This window comes from Prionailurus bengalensis, chromosome D4 (assembly GCF_016509475.1).
Source record: "Prionailurus bengalensis isolate Pbe53 chromosome D4, Fcat_Pben_1.1_paternal_pri, whole genome shotgun sequence".
NCBI lineage: Eukaryota > Metazoa > Chordata > Mammalia > Carnivora > Felidae > Prionailurus > Prionailurus bengalensis.
In genome coordinates, this window is record NC_057359.1 from 62,769,583 (window position 1) to 62,792,720 (window position 23,138).

The 23,138-nt window shown below is 38.1% G+C and overlaps 1 protein-coding gene across 2 annotated transcripts in view; it reads left to right on the forward strand.

The window, feature by feature from the left end:
* Positions 1–23,138, forward strand: part of TMEFF1 (transmembrane protein with EGF like and two follistatin like domains 1) — an 81,051-nt gene that overhangs the window by 43,546 nt on the left and 14,367 nt on the right. For both annotated transcript variants that reach the window (XM_043566994.1, XM_043566995.1), the window contains exons 6-7: positions 7,964–8,112; positions 10,926–10,991. In XM_043566994.1, the coding sequence (XP_043422929.1) occupies positions 7,964–8,112; positions 10,926–10,991 (215 nt within the window). The remainder of the gene's footprint in view (positions 1–7,963; positions 8,113–10,925; positions 10,992–23,138) is intronic.

Below are 23,138 nucleotides of genomic sequence, written 5' to 3' on the forward strand. Positions count from 1 at the left end.
CTGTGTACCTAACATCTAGGGTACAAAATAAAATATTGCCATATTACCAATATGGAGCATTAATCCAGCCATGGATGGAAGGGGCAATAGTGCCACTATTACGTGAAACCTTCCAGAAGAAGATACATTGAACAGTCTCTGAATCAGAGTCTGGCTTTTAGTTTCCCAGAGAGTTTACAAGATTCCCTTCTGGGGACGCCAGTGGGCAAGAACATGAGTGAGTCATGGGGAACATAGGGCTCACCACAGTTGAGACATCTGGCAGGATTCTAGTGTTGCCAGGTACAGATGACTGGCAGGAATGTGGTCAGGGAAGGGCCTGCCCTGTGTTTTCTACTTCTCCTCCTGCCATAGCTGACCTCCAGCTCTCAGGAGTCAATTAAAGGAGTATGCTCATTTGAGTCAGGCAGTAGGACATTGGAGGGGAGAGTGGGAAATTCACCACCATACAGTTAAGACAAGCCAAGTATGAACCAGAATCTGGATCAGGCTTACCTGGGCATTCTGTCCCCTGGCTAAAAAGGGCACAGTGGCACTGGGCCTCTTAATAATTGCAGCCATCAACAGAACTGTCTGCAGAGTGAAACTTTGAATGTGGACTGGTTGCCCTGTACATCTTGTATATAGCTATCACCCTGGGATCTTCCTTTAGTGTTGTATCTTTTTCAACAACAACCAATTCTTCAGTTTCCTACGCCAACCAGGTGTCTTACGATTTAATTCAGTTCTGACACTCTACTTGGAGTTTGCATAGAGCCCACAGATTGAAGGCACAAACCCACAAGACACCATCTGCAAGTGAGGTTCCCTGCATTTTGGCCGAGCATACTACTAATTTGAAGATCTCCTGCAACCTTCCCTCAGGTTTGGTAATTTGCTAATATGGCTCACAGAATTTAGGAAAGTGCTGTGCTTACTGTTTATTATAAAGGATGTAAATAGGCAGGCAGATGAAGAAGTACATAGGATGAGGTCTGGAAGGGTCTTGAGCACTGGAGTTTCTGTTTTCTTTCCATGGTGTCAGGTATACCACCTTCCCAGCACGTGAATGTGTTCACCAACCTAGAATGTTTCTGTTTGAAGTTTTCTACTGAGGTTTCATTATTGGTTAAATTATTGGCATTGGGGATAAACTCCATCTTCAACCCTTCTCTCCTTCTCCCCTTCTCAGAGGTCAGGTGGGTTGGTGGGGTGGGGAAATGGAAGTTCTGATTCTCTAATTACCATGGTTGGTTTTTCTGGTGTCTAAGTGGCCCCTCTCTCCCCTCACCCAATGATGCATTTCCTTAGCATTTCCTTAGACTCTCCTTTGACAGTTTTGAGGGTTTTTAGGAGCTCGGTGTCAGGAACAGGGCGTTATACCATGAGTATCCTAGAAATTCATTTACCTCTCTCCTATATAGGATAGTCTGTTTCTTGCATTTTTTTGCCTTTAATTTCTTGGTTTTAGTCTCCCATTTTAGCATATTTTTCAGTACCTTCTTGAAAAAGGGTACAAGATGTTAAAAAAAAAAAAAAAGCCAAAAAACTTTTTAGACCTAATGTTTGAAAGTGTTTTATCCTACGCCTAATACCTGACTTATAACTTGTCAAGTACATAATTCTAGGTGGGAAATAATTTTCCCTCAGACTTGAGAAAGCATTGCTCTACTGTCTTCTAGCTTTCAGTATTGCTGTTGAAGCCTGAAGCCATTCTGATTCTAGAACCTTTGCGTATGATTTTTTTTTCTCTGTATTGAAGCATGTAGGATCTTTTGGTCCCCAGTGTAGTGAAATTTCACAATGTTGCACCCCTTCTTAGAAAGTTACTTCCTTTTTTTTTTTTCCTTTTTAAGTTTATTTATTTATTTTGAGTTAGAGAGCGAGCAGGGGAGAGGGAGAGAGAGAGAATCTCGAGCAGGCTCCACACCACCAGCACAGAGCCCAATGTGGGGCTTGAACTCACGAACCATGAGACCATGATCTGAGTTGAAGTTGGATGCTTAACTGATTGAGCCACTCAGGCACCCCAAAAGTTACTTATTTCTGACTTGAGAAATTTTCTTCAATTAGTTCTCTGATGATCTCCTTTCCTCTCTTTTCTCTCTAGTATTTCTGTTATTTGGTTGTTGGGCAGCCTGGACTAGTCCTTTAATTTTCTTTTCTCCCATTTTCTATGTTTTAAAATTTTTGCTGTACCTTCTGAGAGGTTTCTTCAGCTTTATCTTTCGGTCCTCTTTTGAGTTTTTTGTTTCTGTTTGCTGTAATTTTGATTTCTAAGAGCTTACCTTTATTGTCATGGTGCTCCTTTTTCATTGCATCCTATTGTTGTTTTATGATTGCAGTATCTTTTTGTGCCTGTGCGTTATTGGTTGGTATTCTGTCTGCTGTAAGGATAGATTTTCTTTTATTCATTTTTACTCAGTGAGTGCTATTCTGTTAACTTTTGTGTATTTTTTAAAGTTTATATGGCCTTGGTGAGTTAGGGAGTGTTCCTTCTATTCTCTGGACAACTTTGTGCAAGAATAGAATGACCTATTTATTGAATGATTGGAGTGAATGTGTTCATGAATTTTCTTTTTAAAAGACACCTGGCTCTGAAGCTGTCTTTGAAGGACACATTTTTTCAAACAGATGATTTAATTTATTTAATGATTATAATACCATTTAGCTTCTGTTTCTTTTTTGGTTAAATTCAATAGTTAATATTTTTAAAAAGTTACTCATTTCACATGTTTTCAAACTTGCTATCTTAAAGTGCTTTATAATAACTTTTCATTATTGATTAAACCATAATCCCCATTGAATCTAGTCTTTTTCACTGCTTTTTCTCTTGTTCTTTTTCTTTCTTTCTGGATTAATCCTCCTTTGTTGATTTGAAAGTTTTTTCAAAGGATCAGCTTTGGCTTTATTGATCTTTTCTGTTGTAACCATGTCTTCTATTTCTGCTGAGATATATTTGTATATCCATATCTCTATCTCCATGTATCTATATCCATATCATCTGTTTTTCCCTTCTTTTTTGTTTTCATTGGATTTATTTCATTGTTTTTTTCCCCTAGCTTCTTAAATGGATGCTTAGTGATTTAATTTTCAGCCATTTTTTTAAGACTTGAGAAAAAACGTGAAGGAAGTGATGGATTGAACCTGGTGGGTGTCTGAGGGAAAAGTGTTCAGGGAGAGGGAAAGCCCTGAGGCAAGAGTGTCGCTGGTGTGTTTGAGGGAAAAGCAAGGCCAGTTTAGTGAAAGATTTTTCATGATAAATCATGAAAATCATGTGGAAAATACTTACTTTCTTTCATTTGTTACTTTCCATACTGAGATATCTATTTTACATAACAGCTATGAGTAGAGAGAACACTGTCCCAGCTGCTTATTACTGATCTTGGGCTTTTTAACTTTGTTCATATTCATCTTCCCTTTTCATAATTATTTGTTGTTGGGATTAATAAGGCAAATGTGAGTATTCCTGCACAGTAGGTACAGAGTAAATGGTTGTTAGATGTCTTGAATTTGGCATATTTACTGAAGTGATTTCTTTCCCCGTTAGTGCACACTCCTAAGCTTTGGGCATCCTGCCCTCTGCTATGGTTGCCGTGTGCAAACAGCTGTAATCACTGTAATCAGTAGTATCAGCAGCCTTTGGAGTCTAATATTTTCCTCCTCTGCTCATTGTTTCCCTGGACTTTCCTTGACATGGTAATTTGATTTTCTTTCTGCCTGTGCCATTGAGAAGAGCAGCCTGGTGTGTTCTCACAGTTTGCAGTCTGACAAGCAGTGGTGCCATCCCACCGAGGAGTGCTGACTTTCTCTTACACTTAGTCACAGTTGTGCTCAGTGCCCACTGCTCTATCGCTTGTTTCTCCTCACTGGATTGGTGTGGTATCTTGCCTTTGTTGTTGAGCTGTTTCTGATTCCTGGAACAGTACTTTAATCTTTCATCAGCCCACCTTTCTCTTTTATTGCCATTCTACTTTTGCCCACTCGTATCCTGTCAACCTGAGGTCCACAAGGATGTTCTGTAAAGGGCCAGCTGATAAATATTTTACACTTTGCAGACCAGATATGCTCTCTGTCCCGTTCTTTTTGCCTCCTCCCCCCCCTAAAATGTAAAAGCCATTTTTGATTTTAATAAATAGGAATTCTTAATTTTTTTTCTGGTGCCTTGATTTTTAAATTGTGAAATAGCGTATATATTTAAAAGTGCATGAAAACTTACATACTTGGTTTAGTGCATAAAAATGAAACAAAATTTTGTGAATCCTACCTCCCAAGCCAGGAATAGAATATTACCAAAACCTCAGAGCTGCCCTCCCATGTTCCTCCCTGAATACATCTGGTATACTGCATTTTGTGGAAATCATTTCTTTGGTTTTTAAAATAGCTTCACCACAGATGGTAAATCACTTAATATATGATTTGGCTTTTGATTGATACTTAGTTTTGTATAAATGGAATCATCACTATATGTACCTTCTTTTGCTCAGCAGTTATGTTTTTGGGATTCATTCATGTTAATGCACATAGCCATAGTTCATTCAATTTCAGTGTTTATTGAATTTAATTAAAAAAAATTTTTAATGTTTATTTTTGAGGGAGAGAGAGTGTGTGTGCGAGCGGGGGAGGAGCAGAGAGAGAGAGAGAGAGAGGGAGACACAGAATCCGAAGCAGGCTCCAGGCTCTGAGCCAGCAGCACAGAGCCCAACGCGGGGCTTGAATTCACGAATTGTGAGATCATGACCTGAGCTGAAGTCAGACGCGTAACTGACTGAGCCACCCAGGCGCCCCTATTGAATTTAATTTTTTGACTATACCACATCCTTTTACAGTCCATTTTACTGTTGATGGACATTTGGATTGTTTCCAGTCTTTTGTTCTCATGAATAATGCTGCTGTGAACATTCTTTCTTATGTCTCCTGATGAGCAAGGAGCTTACCTACCAAAGGCCTTACCTACTAGTGAAATTGTCAGGTCCTTGCAAGGCTAGCTTTGGTAACATTATGTACAGATTTACACTTTTGTTCTTCATTTGCATTTCAGATTTTCTTTATAAGATCGGTTTTCAACTGCCTTTATGATTACCTTTACTGACAGCCAGCGGGTAACAAACTCTTTAAGTTTTAACTTCTTCCAAATTTCTTTTATTTTACTTTCATTCATGAAAGTTATTTCTCTTCATATACATTTCTTTTAATTTCAGCACATTGCAGGTATTATTTCACTGTCTTTTGCTATAAATAAACAATTTGGCTTCAGTATTGCTTTTGAAAACACTTGTCCCCCTTATTTTTGCCTCTGTCTTCTTTCTGGCTGCTTTTAAAATACTCTTTTTTGATGTTTTTATAAAATTCCACTGTGACATCTCCATGTCTACATTCCTTTTTAATAATCCTGTTTGGAATATATTAGTCTTCTTGGGCATTTAGATGAGTATCTTTTTTAGTTTTAGAAAGTTTGACAAGAAATTGCTGAGAATATTGCCCTTGCCTCATTCCTTTTACTCCTTTTTGAGGTCCAATCAGATTTTTTCTAGATTCTGTTGCTGTTGTCTTCCATATCTCTCTCTCTCTATTTTTTCTTGATGGCCTTTTACCATTTTTAAACATGTTTTTTATTTTTAAGAGAGGGTGAATGAGTGTGGGAGAGGGAGAGAGAGGATCTGAAGCAGTATCTGCACTGTCAACGGAGAGCCTGATACGGGGCTCAAACTCATGAAACTGTGAGATTGTGACACGAACTGAGGTCAGACGCTTAACTGACTGAGCCACCCATGCGCCCCAGTCTTCCGTGTCTCTTAATCTTTTTTCATGTTCCATCTCTCTTTGCTGTGGTCTGGGTAATTTCCTTTAACCTGTCTTCTGCTTCCCTAACTCACGTTTAGTTTATCTAATCTGCTGTCAAATCTAAATAGTTTTTTGTTTCTAATCATACATTTTTTATCTATTAAAAATGCAATTTGGTTCATTTCCTCTCCTTTCCCTCTTCCTCTCCACTCCCCTCATTTTTTTTTTTTTAATGTTTATTTATTTTTGAAAAAGAAATAGTGTGAGCGGGGCAGGGGCAGAGAGAGGGAGACACAGAATCTGAAGCCGGCTCCAGGCTCCAAGCTGTCAGCACAGAGCCCAACACAGGGCTCACACCCACAAACTGTGAGATCATGACCTGAGCTGAAGTCAGAGCTTGACTAACTGAGCCACCCAGGCACCCCTCTCCTCCTTTTTTTTTTAAAGTGAGCTCTACTCTGTTGTGGGGCTCAAATTTAGGATGCCGGGATCAAGAGTCTCATGTTCCACTGGTTGAGCCAGCAAGATGCCCTGCTTGGTTCATTTTCAGATCAGCTTGTTCCACTCATGGTGTTTTATTTCCTTATTTCTTGTAGATATATGACTGAGTGAGTGTGTGTGATCTACTTATTTTTCTCACAACTGTATCTTGGAAAATGTGTGAGGCTGAAGATAATAAAGTTGGGTTTCTCCAGAGAAGATTGCATTTGCTTCTGTCAGTTGCCTAGGGCCCCTTCTAGTCCTTGGCTCTTAAAATAAACTCTGGGTTTGAGGTTTTTCAGAACACCCAAGTAGTATTTTAAGTTGTAATTACCCGTGTGAGGGCTGGCTTATGGTTTTTAATTCTCAGGGGAGATGTTTTTCTTCCCTCTCTTCAATGCCATGGCTCAGGACAGCATTTCTCCCCCTTTAAATAGTCCTTGTGGAACATGACAACTCATTTCTAGTTTACCCTCATGCTGAGAGTTGTTACTTTTTGACATACCCACTTATCTAGGGTCTTCAGGCTCCCCATTTAGGTAGGTCAGTATTCTTTGTCTTTTGTTCCCAGAGGCCTGCAAAGCCACAAAAGTTGATAATTGAGTTTACACAATTTGGCAACCACTTTCAAGGTGAAAATCAGCTTTAGCAAACTCAATTGACCTTTCTCTCTTCCTGTCTTCATTTAACTTTTGTCAGAATATTCCCTGATTTCTTGTCAACTTATGAATGCATTTGAGAGAATATTTTAAAATACCTTTCCTATATTTTTTGTTGTTTTCATCAGGAATATTAGTTTAGCTTCTAAGACTACAGTGATGCTAGAAGGAGAAATCTCTGTTTTTTTTTTTACTTTTATATTCCCAGTTAAATTTTATTGTTCTTGAGAGGAGTGGCCATGTCTTAGATTTCCTTATGCAATCTTAGTATTGAGTGGACACTCAGTGGTATAGGTAGATATGCAGCTAGTAACACTTTTGAGGGCTTTCAAATTACATGTTTTATATCAATTATGTTTTTTAATCTTTCCAGTTATTTGGCGAGATAGGTATATTATTATAACCTCTATTTTGCAGGTAAGTAAACTAAAACTTAGGGGAAGAATCTGGACAAAAATTTGGTAATTAGTTGGGCTAGGATTTAGATTCATGACTTTTGATTCATAATTTTGTGTTCTTTCCACTACACCATGTTGCTTTTTAATTAATGTTGACATTTGACATCTTTTGATTATTATATCTAGATATGAAAATTTCAGGGAAACCACCGGATTAACAATATCTAGATGAAATTATCCCTAAACTCTCACTTGAAAGAAATTGTTAGGGGTACCTGGGTGCCTCAGTCGGTTAAGTGTCTGACTTTGGCCCAGGTCATGATCTCACGGTTTACCAGTTTAAACCCCGTGTCAGGCTCTGTGCTGGCATCTCAGAACCTGGAGCCTGCTTCAGATTCTGTGTCTGTCTGTCTGTCTGTCTGTCTGTCTCTGCCTCTCCCCCACTCATGCTCTGTCTCTTACTCTCTCAAAAATAAATAAAAACATTAAAAAAAAGAAATTGTTAGCTTGTTATTGTTAAACTTTTGTTTTACAGTTGTTAAACTTTTATCACTTAGAATAATATATTGACTTCTGTTAACAGAAAGCAGAAAAGAAAATGAAATGCAGCATTGTGAAATTTTGTTGTATTAAAATATAGGTAATTTATATCTTTTCCAACAGGTGTGTATGTAATATAGATTGCAGTGGATACAGTTTTAATCCTGTGTGTGCTTCTGATGGGAGTTCCTACAACAATCCTTGTTTTGTTCGAGAAGCATCTTGTATAAAGCAAGAACAAATTGATATAAGGCATCTTGGTCATTGCACAGGTAACAGCTGTTCTACTCACCCAGAGACCTGTCTTTATTATATTGTGTGTCTGAATTCTTATTTGTCATTTTGGTAGTGTTCCATACTTGTAAAATGAGAAATCTTTGCTTTATTTATTTTTTTAATTACTTTATGTTTTAGAATTTCTTTGTTCTGTTACTAATTTAGAATTTTTTCCATTTATTTTCATCTTCTTAAAATTCAAACCATGCTTTTTTGTTGTTCATATAGTTACTAAGCTATTCCTTACATGGACTTATAGATACATTTATAGTTCTTAAAGGTTGTCTCGAATTTATAGTAATAAATATAGCTGTTTAAGAATTAGTCAACTTATTTCAATTATAATAAAACTATAAGCATTGCCATGTATTTCTTCATCTTTTTTTCTACAGCAGAAAAGTTTTCACATTCTATGTTCACATTCACATTTCACATACTATGTTTTCACATTCTCTCTGCAGTTTTTGCCCCTACATATTATATACTGTTAAGAGATTTTGGTGTGAAGTTACAGAATATAAGGAAAAACTATTACCTTCGGTTTAAAATTCTTTTTTCTCTTTTTGCTTTATGTCATAGTTTGGAAGCCATGATACCAGCTAAGAATTTATTTTTGTTTTCTATTACAACTAGAAATATCCAGTCACTAAAGGCAGAGGTTCTCAATCTTCTTTCCCTAGTAATACACGTATGGGTGAGGATAATGTATCATTCCTAGTAACATACAAGAGCCAGGCACATTGTCATGGACTAGGATTGTGGTCCTAGTAGTCCTGCTTAGGAAGTCCATCCCTCCTACCTGTTTTGGATTTATTAAAGGGATATGTTTTTTATCTAAGCTAAGAGAAAAAAGTGGTAAGGCAAAGTTTGGTACTTTATGTTGGTAACAAATTATTTGTGGAATACTGCACCAGGGATTGCAATACCTCTGGTCTAAGCTACCAGAGAATGCCCAAGGGGCTCATAAGAGGATTTCCAGTTGGGGGTCAAAAATGGGCAGGAGAGTGGCCCCTGGGTGGCTCAGTCGGTTAAGTGTCTGACTTAAGCTCAGGTCATGATTTCATGGTTCGTGGGTTCGAGCCCCGCGTCAGGCTCTGCGCTCACAACTCAGAGCCTGGAGCCTGCTTCAGATTCTGTGTCTCCCTCTCTCTCTGTCCCTCTCCCATTCTCTCTCTCTCTCTTTCTCTCTCTCAAAAATAAACAAACATTAAAAAAAATTTTTTTTAATGGGCAGGAGAGCAAACCATTTGCTGGTAGAGGCCCTTCTTAGGTCCCTTGATCTTAAAGAAGTATTATGGTTTGTTTTTCTGTTTGTTTTTTTAATTTTTATTATTTTTATTTATTTTTTTTAATTAAATTTTTTTTTTCAACGTTTATTTATTTTTGGGACAGAGAGAGACAGAGCATGAACGGGGGAGGGGCAGAGAGAGAGGGAGACACAGAATCGGAAACAGGCTCCATCAGCCCAGAGCCTGACGCGGGGCTCGAACTCACGGACCACAAGATCGTGACCTGGCTGAAGTCGGATGCTTAACCGACTGCGCCACCCAGGCGCCCCATTAATTTTTATTTTTTTAAAAAAAAATTTTTTTTTTCAACGTTTATTTATTTTTGGGACAGAGAGAGACAGAGCATGAACGGGGGAGGGGCAGAGAGAGAGGGAGACACAGCATCGGAAACAGGCTCCAGGCTCTGAGCCATCAGCCCAGAGCCCGACGCGGGGCTCAAACTCACGGACCGCGAGATCGTGACCTGGCTGAAGTCGGACGCTTAACGGACTGCGCCACCCAGGCACCCCTAATTTTTATTTTTTTAATGTTTGTTTATTTTTTGAGAGAGAGAGGGAGACAGAGCGCGGGCAGGGAGGGGCAGAGAGAGAGAGAGGGAGACATAGAATCCAAAATAGGATCCAGATTCTGAGCTGTCAGCTTGACACAGAGCTCCAACTCCCAAACTGTGAGATCATGACCTGAGCCCAAGTCAGACACTTAACTGACTGAGCCACCCAGGTGCCCGGGTTTGTTTTTCTTTCCTAGAATGGTGTTTAGAGCCTAAGTTGAAACAGTAGCTTAGAGAAATAATATCTTTTATGAGGAACTGGCTCATGATTGAATGGTACTACCAGAATTTCAAACTTCAAATTGGTCAAACTTGAGAATTTTGATAATTGAAGTTCATGCAGATTTAGAATCCTTTGGAGTAGTTGGTCCTTAATTTTTATCTTGGTCCTCTTGATAATATTTCCATTCATCCCTAATGATACCTTCCCTTTCCTCCCTCACTATGTACTGGGAAGCTGAAGCTTGTGTTTCCAACAGGCAATTTGTGGTTCATTTATAGTCTTCCCAGTCCAAATACAATTTGCCAGTCTGAGGTCATTTCTATCATAAGTTTTGTCTGATAACATAACTGAGATTCCACATTTATCTTAATCTGATATGTTTCTAGGGAAACAGTGGTAGGAGAAGGTAAAACTTGAGACCATTGTCCCTTGGAGACAGGGTTAATCTTTTCACGTCAGGATATCTGTTATTTTAGTTTGCACAGGAAAGACTTTTTCAGTAGAGGACATTTGAGCCGAAGTCTAGATGAAATTAGGCTGTTCATCATGCAGAGCAGAGCGTGTATATATTTGGGATGTCTTGAAGCCTAAGATAGAAATGGCACAATAGTCAAGAGATTGGAGGGAAATGTAAGCAGGATAAGTGGATGAAGTTGGGAAGGACCTGGAGCATTTGGAATATTTGGAAGTTTCATGGTATGAGTTAAATATCATATGTGTCTTAATTTGAAAACTTTTCTTTTATAGACACAGATGACACTAGTTTGTTGGGAAAAAAAGATGATGGACTACAGTATCGACCGGATGTGAAAGGTATTGAATCACGATTTTCCAAATTTTGGCCAACTATTGAAATATGGTCAGTATCTGTCTGTAGTAGTTCTATTTCCATTATAATGACCCTTCCAACTTTGCTCTCTGTAGCAGTATGTTGTAGAATATATTATTAGTAATAATATGAACTGAAATGGCTAAGGCATTTATTCTCAATTTGCAGAGTACTCTCACATATGCTTTGTTTTTGCAATTGAAATTTTTATTGAGATAATTGCAGATTCACATGCAGTTGTAACAAATTACATAGATTCCCTCATATTTGCTTTTTAAATCCTCTTTACTTCTCTAGAATCTACTATTAATGCTTGCCCTCTGTGTACAGGTCTTGTTCCCTCTGCCTGGAACTTTTCTCTAATTAATATTCATCCTTTCAGTCTTAGCTTAGAAGTCATTTCCTCTTAGGAAATACTCCTTGACCCATAAGTCTAGATTAGGTGCCTCTCTATTATACTCTCCTACTTGATCACTTAACCAACTTTAATTATAGTTGTCTCTTTTATTCATCTGTATCCCCTTGTAGGCTCTGAGTTTTGTAGGGACAGAAGACTGTATCTATCATGTTCACTTTTGTATTCCTAATTCCTGGCAAAATGTTTGGCACATATGTAGGTGCTTTGTGCTTGCAGAGAATGGATGCAGCTCAAAGAAACTGTAGGATTTGTTTGTACAGAGTCTTAGATATAGTAAAGGTCAGAGCTGCAGAGACTGGATTCCTTGACCTTAAGTCCAGTGCTCTTTGATTTAATTTGATTCTTCAACTACTCAGGGCTGCTAAGGATCAAGGGGAATGTTGAGACTCCATGAGGTTCTGTCTAGTGAACTGAAATAGGTCTAGATCTTGGGACTCCTAGTTTGGCACTAAGTGCTCTTTCACACATGCATCTTCTATCCATTCATTAGGTTATACTAATGAACAATTGTTTTTAGATGTGTGATCTACCTTTTATGTCTAATTTCCAAAATATATGTAAAATGAGAATAGTAATCGTACCTATCTCATAGCTTTATAAAAATTAAATAATATATGTCAAGTGCTGAGAATAGTATCTGACATACTCATAAGTGCTCAATAAATGATAGCTGTTATTATCACTGAATTTGTTATTCCCTCAATAGAATCATATCATACCTGAATCATTTATATTCCATGAGCTCCTGAAATACTAGTTTGCTATGTTGATACAAGTGCTGTATTTAAAATGGAAAATCTCCTGTATTCCCATAGGAGACATAATAGATCAGCCCCAGTTTTATTTCTTTATACTGTTAGTACATGACCTGAATAGGAAGGCTATTTTTCAGTAGCTAGAGGCTCATACTTAAGGTAATTTGGGGAATTATGTATGCCCCAAATACTTGCCTGCCTTTGATAAAACTACAGGGATAATTTAGTGCCTAGGCCACTTTTGAGATACTGAAAATTCTTTACACATAAGAACTGGTCTATAACTCAAATGAAATTACCATAATCAGTAGATATAATTTATAATGTGCCTATTCTATACTGGTTGTTTTATCAGACATTGTTGGTGGATAGAAAGATAACTAACACATGACCTCCTTCTTTAAAGAGTTTCTTCATAATAAGAAATGAATATAACCTACTTCTAACAAAGTAGAAATTGGCTATTGTTATACATGTAGTGTGGTTGAAAAGTGCAATGGACATTCAGAAAAGAAAAGATTGCTATTTGGTGGAGTATAGTGAGGATCTGAGAAGCTTAATGGAAGAGGTGAAATTAGGGCTGAACCTTGAAGGATGGTTAGGATTTTAACAGAGATCAAAAAGATATTTAAGGAGAATGCAAGAGCATGAGCAGAGGTGTGGATGCAAACGTTATGATAGAATGTATTGGACAGTGGTAAGGAGTCCTTTTTTGGCTGGAGAGTAGGGGGCTTAAGAGGTAGAAAATGGAAGAAGAGATTAGAAAGGTTGGGGCCAGACTATGTAGTGTCTTAAATGCTGTATTATCCTAAGACATTTAAACTTTATTTGTAGAATTATTAATATATTTGAAAAAGACAAGGCTGCAGAGTTAACCAGTTGAATGAATGGTATGTGGTAGGTACATTGTGCTTATTATTATATATATTGGACTAGAGGCAGGGAGATCAGTTAGGTTGACTCAAAGGGGATAGACTTCTGCTTAGATCAGAGGGATAGAGTTGAGATGACTTGGATGATAGATTCTATTTACACAACTAAGGATGTTGGGAGAGGCAAGGTGTTTAAGGTAAGGGAGGAGTTGATGGTGGAGGTGATTAATTTTGGAGTTTGAGTTTCTTGTGGGACTAAATAAGTCCATGTGACTTGTTTAGCATAAATTTGCAAGTCAGTCCTTTGAGACAGAGGTGATAGGTAACTGAAGTCATGAGAACGAGTAAGAGATTATAGAGCTGCATTGTGTAGACTATTGCACACTTGAAATAGGGCTAGCATGATTGAGAAACAAAACCTTTAATTTCATTTCATTTTAATTCATTTAAATTTAAACAGCCACATGTGGCCAGTGGCTATCGTTTTGGACAGCACACACATAGAACATATCGAGAGTTGTAGAAAGTTCCATTAGATGGCACAGTTATCCAGATCCAGAGAAAACCAAGAAAACTACAGTGGCACAGAAGCCAAAAGGGAGAAGCTGCATAAACATTTGAGAGGATGAGTATTGAATTTGAAGACAAGGGAGTCATTGGTAATCTTGGACCAAAGAGTTTCTCTAGAGTTATAAATGTGAAATCAAATTGTTGAAAGAGTTAAGAAATGTTCTAGTAGGGAGGAGTAGAGGTCAAAAGGTACTATTTTGTATTTTTCCATTTGCTTCTATTTTTTGTCCTCACAGGCATTTATAGGAGGACCTTAGTAAATATTTGTGTCCCCAGGACACAAGACTCGCTAGGTAGATAGGGCTCTAGGGATGGAGGCTACAAAGTGAAAAGCAGCAACACAGCATCGGCAGGTAGCTGGACAGATTGGAAGGTAGTGCTCAGTAGGGAAGATTTTTTTAAAGTTGAGCTCTTAGAAAGTAGTGCTCATGAAATGGAACATTTCAGTGTCCAGCACGGTGGCTGAATTAGTGCTTGTCTTGGGCTGTTAGAAAACCTGTGGTAAATGCTGAGATTGTAGTGTTGGAAGCATTGTTGTAGATCTTTATGCCGTACAGGGTATGATGGTTGAACATGAGGTATGGGAGATGGGTATGTGACATTTTAAAAGCTTGATTATAGAAAATTTCAAATGTATGTAAACAGAATAGTATAATGAACCCTCCTTTTCCCAGTACCCACCTTCAACAGTTTACAGCATTCTGTCATTTTTATTTTGCCTGTATACCTCTACCCTCTTGATGATCATTATTCTTATTTTACAGGTGTTTCTTTGAGGTATAATTTACATACAGTGAGATACATGAATGTTAAGCTATCAGTTTTCAAAAATGAATGCACCCCAATATACCCACGTATACCCACAGTCTCTAATATTTCCATCTATCCAGGAAGTTCCTTTGTGGCATATGACATTTCAACGTGACCATTTTTGTCCAAAGATATTTTCGTACAGCCTACAATCTAACTGTAACACCTTCTTTATTTCTAAGACGTTCTCGCTTGTCTTAGTTCCTGAGCTTCACTTCACCCCATCCCTCATCCCATCTTTGACCTCCTTCTCTCAATATTCTCTCTTCCTGCTAACCAGTGATGATACCAGAGATACTGAGATATTGGTACTATTTTTTCCATTACTTGGCAACTGTCACTTAACATATTTTAATACAGCTCTTTTGATCTGCTCCATTTTTAAAGTCTTGATAAATTCCCCTCATTGAAAGGTAAGACTGAGACAGTTGCTAAAATCTTTGAGAGAAGTCTGAGTGTGTGTGCTGTGGAGTGTGGGAGAGAGTCCTGATGAGTTTTAGAAGGCTGTCTGGGTGGATGGCACAGACCCTTAAGAGATGAAGGTCCCTGGGAGATGAGAGTGGAATACTGATCTGGAGGTGATGGGTAGGAAGCACAGCAGGGGAAGGTGGAAGGAAAGGGGATGTAGGAAGTAACGTGATCTTGGTATGTCAGGGAGATGAAAGGAATACTTTCTAAGGGAATGGCTGAGGAAGTGGATGAGTTTGTTCACATTAGAAAATGTGTTTTGTTGGGAAGAGTGGAAAGGCTAGGAAAGGAAGAGTTAGGGTTAGTATGGAAAATGGGATTTAGAAATGTGAGAGTTGGAGGTGTTGGAGGGTAGGTAGCTTTTTATACCTACGTATTCTTTGATGGGGTATGAGGAGACTGGTGTAGGGAAAGTATGTATGGAGGGATATTTAGTAATGAAGATGAGGTGCAGGATAGTATAGGGGAAACAAGAAAGAATATATTAAATTTTTTAAGTGTGGGGATTTGAAGAAATGAGCCAGAGTTACTGATGCAGTGTTGGTGTGTTGTTGTGGCCTCAGCAGATGACCTACCAGGTGCATGTCTTGGTTGTTAATAGCAACTCCTTATGCTTTATTTGGGTTGTATGTTGATGGACCAGGACAGCCAGCCAGTGGAAGATGCCTTTGCAGATAGGCCATCTGGTACTGGATTTTCTTATAACATCATCGCTTAGAACCATACTCTCCTTTGTATTTGAAAACACTGCCGCTGGTGGTAGATTTGTTTCTGAATGCCTCTGTGGGTGGAAGGAGCCACTGAGTGACCAAGTATACTTTTTATATCGCACACACACCAACATTGTTCAGAAACTAACAGTTGCAGCTGTTGTTCGTGGAGCCTGTCACCACTTGCCTGAGGGCATTGTTTGGAGAGGACCATTCTGTGCCCAGTTCTTGCTGTGCGAGGCTGCATCTCTGCTGTGGTTTCTGAAACTGTGCTTTATTCCATCTTTAAAGCCTTTTTATATTTCCTTTTTGAAGTTAATCTAATTTACTTGGCCCAGAGAGCAGGTGCTTGGACATTCTGCTTTTGTCTATTCCCTTCACATCTCCCAGAGTGGCTGGTGAAATAATAGTGTGATGGTTAAGAGCTTGCTCTGTGGAATCAGACTTGGTCTACACTTAAAGGCTCTGTGGCCTCCTTTCTCTGATCCTTAATGATATTATCTATATAGTGGGGATACTACTATCTACAGCCTAGGATTACTCTGATTATTAAATGCTGTGTCACTAAATTCCTTATGGAGGTTATTAGGGTGATTGTTAATACTTGTGTTTTCTGTTTTCATTGTTGGTACTTGACTGTGGTCAAAGGTCTCACCATTGGTGAGTCTACCTATCTGCATCATGTTTAATGTGGTTCATGAGTGACATCAGTGTGATATTCATTCATTCAACAATTATTCTTGTGTGCCCTTCTGTGTGTCGGGTGCTTTCACATATTTGTGTTATTATTTGATCCTTATCACAACCAAGTTATCCTCATTTTGTGGACAAAGAAGCTGAAACAGTGAATTGGTGGCTCATGTAGAATAGCAGAGCAAAGACTGGAATTTAGGCTTTCTGACCCTAAGCCCTGGTGCTCTTTTTTTTTGTATCACAACTATTCCAGAGTTCTCTACTGCTGCTTTGCTTTCTTTCTTAATTTGCTTCAGAACTTTAATATACTTTCAGCCATCACCTTGGTGAACATTTGTTCTCTAGCTTTAATTAAGAGCTTAATCTTTTTTTTTCTTAAGTTTATTTATTTTGAGAAAGAAAGAGGAAGAGAGAGTGTGCAAGAGGGAGAGGGGCAGAGAGAGAGGGAGAAAGAGAATCCCAAGCAGGCTCCGTGCTGTCAATGCAGAGCCCGATGTAGCGCTTGGTCTCACGAACTGTGAGGTCATGACCCGAACTGAGATCAAGAGTTGGCCGCTTAACTGACTGAGCCACCTAGGTGCCCTTAGAGCTTAATCTTAAGCTCCAGTTTCATATATTCATATGTAGAGCCTGGAACATAATAGGTGCTCAGTAAATACTTTTGGATACCTAGAGGTCTAAATTTGAACTTCATTTACTATGTTCATTCTACTGAACCTCCTGTCATTAGGTTCACATTTAGAGTCATTTTTTCCCTAATTTTTTAATTAGGGTGAAATGCATATAACAAAATTTACCATTTTAATCATTCTTAAATGCACAGTTCAGTGGTATTAAATATATTCATGAAGTTGTGCAATCACTACTATCCATTTCTAGAAGTCTTGCAGCTTGTAAAACTGGAACTATACCCAGTAAACAATAACTTCCCACTATTTCCCTCAGCCCTGGCAACTATCATTCTTTTTGTTTCTATAATTTTGTCCACTCTAAGTGCCTCATACAAATGGAAACCTACAGTGTTTGTCTTTTTATGACTGGCTTATTTCGGTGCACATAATGTCCTCAAGGTTAATCTGTGTTGTAGCATAAGTCAGAATTTCCTTCCATTTTGAGGCTGAATAGTGTTCCATTGTATATACGTCCCGTGTTTTGTTTATCCATTCATTCAATGATGGACACTTGTATTGCTTCCACATTTGAGCTATTATGAATGTTGCTTTGAATATGGGTTTATAGCTATCTCTTTGAGACCCTGCTTTCAGTTCTTCTGAATATATCCCCAGAAGTGGAATTGCTAGGGGCACCTGGGTGGCTCAGTTGTTTGGGCATCTGACTTCGGCTCAGGTCATAATCTCGCAGTTTGTGAGTTCAAGCCCTGCGTGGGGCTCTGTGCTTACAGCTCGGAGCCTGGAGCCTGCTTCGGATTCTGTGTCTCCCCGTCTCTCTGCCTCTCCCATGCTCTGTCTCTCTCTGTCTCTCAATAATAAATAAACATTAAAAAAAAAAAAGTGGAATTGCTAGATCAAATAGTAATTATGTGTTTAATTTTTTGAGAAATCACCGTACTGTTTTCCACAGTGGCTATATCGTACATTCTCATCAGCAGTGCACAGGGTTCTAATTTCTCCACATGCATGCCAACACTTAACTATTTTCTTTTTTTTCTTTCTTGGATAGTAGTCATCCTAATGGGTGTGGGATGCTGTCTTGTAGTTTTGATTTCCATTGCCCTAATGATTAGTGATATTGAACATTTTTCATGTGTTTATTGATCATAGTTTCTTTGAATTCATGCATATTTTCTTTGGAGCATAATTCTGTATTGAAAGCATCTTTAATAAAGACAGTTCTGTTCTACTAAATGCTTAAGGTACATTTAATGGGTTAGTGCTGGGCACTACTTGTGAAGATGGTTGTTACAAGTTATCTAAAGGGTGGGACTGGGGAAGTTTGACCTTAAGAAAAAAAATTGTTGGACAGTGGGCTATGGGGTAAACAGACATGGAGAAATCAATAGTTAAAGAAAGAGATTTCGTTCGACATAAGGAACATTTGATAATACTGGAATTAACTGGGTTGATTTTTTTTTTTTTTTTTTTTTAAACTTCTGGAAGTGGTCAAGTAGAAACAGGACCTTGGGGTTGTAACTTTATAAAGAGATTCCTTCATCAGACCAGACAGGCCCCAAAGACCCTTTCAGCTCTGAGTTTCTGAGAGCTCATTCCACAGCAACTTCAAGTTGTATGTATTTTTTTCTGTATCTCTAATATTTATTCCTACTGCTAAGCCCTAGCTTAGTTTTTCATTGCCACAAGTTTCAATTATGCAGTGAATTCCTAATTGGTCACCTGGTCTTCCTAGTTCCCCTGCCCCTTTATCTTGCATGCTGTTATCCAATTGAAAATTTTAACAACTTTTTGACGTACAATTTACATACCACTAAGTTCACCTCTTTAAAGTATGCAATTCAATGTTTTAAAATAAAAAACCAAAAAAACATTTTTAAAGTAATCTCTATACCCAACATGGGGCTTGAACTCAAACCCCGAGATCAAGAGTTGCATGTTCTACCAACCGAGCCAGGAAGGCACCTTCAGTTCAATTTTTTAAAAAATATATTTAGGATTGTACAACTATCATATCAAAATCAAATTTTAGGCCATTTTACTTAGCTGAAAAAGAAACTTCACATGCATTAGCATTCACTTCCCATTCTCCCTAACCACCAGCTCTAGGCAATCACTCTTAATTATGCAAAACATGGCTTTCATTGGGCTGTTCTTTAGCTAGAAGACTGTCAGTGTCTTCCTTGTCCATATGATTAAGAAAGCATTTCTCGGGGCGCCTGGGTGGCGCAGTCGGTTAAGCGTCCGACTTCAGCCAGGTCACGATCTCGCGGTCCGTGAGTTCGAGCCCCGCGTCAGGCTCTGGGCTGATGGCTCAGAGCCTGGAACCTGTTTCCGATTCTGTGTCCCCCTCTCTCTGCCCCTCCCCCGTTCATGCTCTGTCTTTCTCTGTCCCCAAAAAAATAAATAAATGTTGAAAAAAAAATTAAAAAAAAAAAAAAAGAAAGCATTTCTTACCTGGGGGGTTCATATTTTTCCATAATCTGATTTCAGCTTATTTTTCCAATTTTGACTTAAACCCTTCCCTGGTTTGAATATACAACTCTTGCTAAGGCTCATCTACTTCTCGTTCTTAAGAATGCTGTGTGCATTATACCTTCCTTTTGGTTTCCACTCTTCCTCTAAATAAATCTGGATATGCTTTGAGACCTAACTTGAGTCCTGTCCTTTCCATGAATACTTCCCTGAGTAATATCACCTACAATGAGTTCTCCTTTAAACTTGAACTTCCTTGGGCACTTGGTCGAAGTGTGTAACGATCTTGTGGTTCCTGCGTTTAAGCCTCGCCTCAGGCTCTGTGCTGACAGCTCAGAGCCTGGAGCCTGCTTCAGATTCTGTGTCTCCCTCTCTCTCTGCCCTTCCCCTGCTCGTGCTTTATCTCTATTTCTCAAGAATAAATAAACATAAAAAAAAAAAAAAAAAGCTTGAACTTCCCTTAGCACCCAGTATTGTACAACTTTTTTTTTTTTTTTTTTTTTTGGCATTTAATTGTAAACTGTCATGTGGAAACCCTTCTCTTGTGTTATTCAGCTTTTCATGTGTATACCTTAATTCCCTAACTTGATTATAAGCTTCTCAAGCTTCTTGATTATATACTTTTTCTTTATATCTTCTGTAGCTTAGCTGAGTATATGGCTATGCACAGAAATAGTGTGTTTATGTATAATGGAATGAATAGAGCTAGCACTGAGCAGAATGCGAAATTTGGGCTCTGTGACAGCCACAAATTTCAAAGTCTTACTGGACATGTCTGTGTTTTTAGATGGCTTTGCCTTGTCTACAGCCTGATACCACATTCTTTCATTAATTCATTCAGTAAATGCCACTGGTGCTATGCTTTGTTTACTAATTTCTCAAAACCCTGTTCTTGATTTAGTTAACTTTTTCTTATTGCTGTGATGTAGCTGAATTCTCTGATAGCATTCAGTTCTGCATTATTCTTGAGATTTCCTGCTGTTGATAGGACTTTTCTTATGGTAGATTAGTACATTACCACAGCCTCTGTAGACCTATAGAGTACCATTATGATACATATTACAAGATCTTATTATTATAGGTTGGTACATAACCTTAGTCTCTGTAGTCCCATTATTATATACTTCATGGTGTAACACACCATGACAGTATCATGTTCTGAGAAGTTGCAGGGTGTTGAGTGCTACAGGAGACAGTTGTATTGCTCAAGTCACTTATGGTTTGATTGCAAATGTGGAATAGCACTTTTAATTTGAAACCATAGCAAGAAAAGTACTATATTCTAAGTGTTAGGAGTTATACAGAAATAAATGATACAAATGTCTAGATTCTTAAGGAGCTCACAGTCTCATAGTAGAGACTGAGTTAAAAAACCCAAATGGTTGTAAGACAATATCATGAGTATTGTAGTGGAGAAGTGGGTGCTTAGGATTATAGCAGCCCCAAGGGATTTCTTCTGTCCATGGCAAAATTATAGTTTGGGAGCCGGAGGAGACCATATAAGCCCTTTGAGGACAGGATATTTTTCTGTCCCTAGCACCTACAGAGTACCTGGCATATGAAAGATGATCAATAAATGATAAATGAATAGTCATCTATACTGTGCTATCTTATATGGTGGGTACTAGCAGTATGTGGTTATTGAGTACTTGAAACAAGATTAGTCAGAATTGAGATGTGCTGTGAGTGAGTGTTAAGTGGTCACCAGATTTTAAAGACGTATTTAAGAAAATGTGTGTAAAAAAAAAAAAATCACAATTTTGTAATACTGATTATATGTTGAAGTGATACTTATTTGATAGATTAAATAAATATAGGATTAAAATTAATTTTCCTGTTTCTTTTTACTTAAAAAATATGGCTACTAGAAAACTAAAAATTACACGTCTCATATTATGTTGGACAATGCTGATCTTATTCAGCTGCTTTAGAGAGACAGTGTGATTTGACCAAGGTCACAAAATAGGAGAGGGGCTCCTGGGTAACTCAGTTGGTTAAGTATCTGACTCTTGGTTTTGGCTCAGGTCATGATCTCACGGTTCATAAGTTCAAGCTCTACATCGGGCTCTGAGCTGTCGGTATAGAGCCTGCTTGGGATTCTCTCCCTCTCTCTTTCTCTCTGCCCCTCCACTGCTCATGCGTGCGCTCTCTCTCTCAAAATAAATAAATACTTAAACAGAGCAAAACAGCAGAGATACCTTGAGAATTTCCATGTTGGATTTCTTGATTTCTGGTTCAGTTTTCTTTACAGGCATAAGTTAGTACAATGTAAATACATAAATTTTGAGGTAAAATAGCATCAGTTTCATCTTGTGAGGGATGACATGATCTCTCTGCTTTTAGGTATCCTATTATTGAGCCTAATAATCATTACGCATTTTTCCTTTTGTATGTGAATTTCAGTCTCCAGAAAATCTGCATTTTTAGTACTCAGGTTTCTTTTCCTACTTGGTACCTCCATTCCTTTTTCTCCCTTGCTCTTCCCCTTTCCTACACATACATATTTATACACACAGTCTTCTATTTTATTCCTTCTTAATTTGGTTCCATTAATAATTTCCACATTATAGCAATACCTTTATTTGTATTTGGGGGAGATAGCCTTTGCTGTAACATGGTGTGGTATATAGATTGAGAGCTGGTTGTTCTAGTGGTCTTGTGCATACATCAATTATCTCACATAATCCTCTCAGAACTACATGAAGTGTAGATCCTGTTAAGATCCTGACTTTACAGTTACGAGATCTCAGTCTTAGAGAGGGTGGTACTCTCAAGGTCACACAGCTGATCACAGAATTTGTAAGCTAGAAATGTGAGAAACTGACAGGAAGCCTGGGAATTTTTCCTACATAAGCACAGGCCTGTGTAGGAACTCTTGAGTCCATAGACTAAGGATGAATATATTAATGTATACGCCAGGAAAAAAAGTTTAAAAGTCCATTGCAGAATGTGTGGGTATTAGGTATATGCTTATGTAAGTACATGAGAGAGGCAAGAGAGAAACAGAGGGCATAGGGAGAAATAGAGAGGGATAGAGAGAATGAATGGATGAAATGATTTATTTTGAAGACCGAGTCCTTATGCCTCCCTCCCTCCTGCTCCTTTCTGTCCTTCTTTCCTGATTCTCTTCCTATTTATGACATTGAAATTACTCACCATACTCTCATTTTCTTCACTTCAGCTCAGGTCAGTTCAAATCAATATACCTAATTGAACAGATGTTCATCAACATGTTTTCAGTGGTTCTATTTGGATAGAGGGGTTTCAGGTGATTAAAAAATTTTTTTCATTTGTTCTCTATGTTATTGAGTTTTTTATACAATAACATATACTAAGAACAGCCAGATAAAAAATCAGCATTTGGAAGAAAAAATCAACATGCATAATAGTTTTCATTCCCAAAATATTTCACCCTAAAATTTCAAAGTGCCATACCTTGCTCTCTGCCATTCCAGGTTTTTTTACTTCAATTTCATAGTCCCCAGGTTAATGACTAGACTAAGTCAGTTTTTCAAAACCCAGAGCTGTAGTACACCATTTCTGGTTCATAGAGATGAGCTTTCTTATCGAGCTAGCATTTATTTCTTTAACCAAGATGTTTATGTTTTGGGGGCAGATTGTTTGTAAACAACAGTAACTCATAGTGGTCATGTTTTGCAAATATTTTTAAATGCTTTGAATCTAAACAGTCTACTTATTGTGTTTATGTCATAATGAGACCTTGGTTCTTA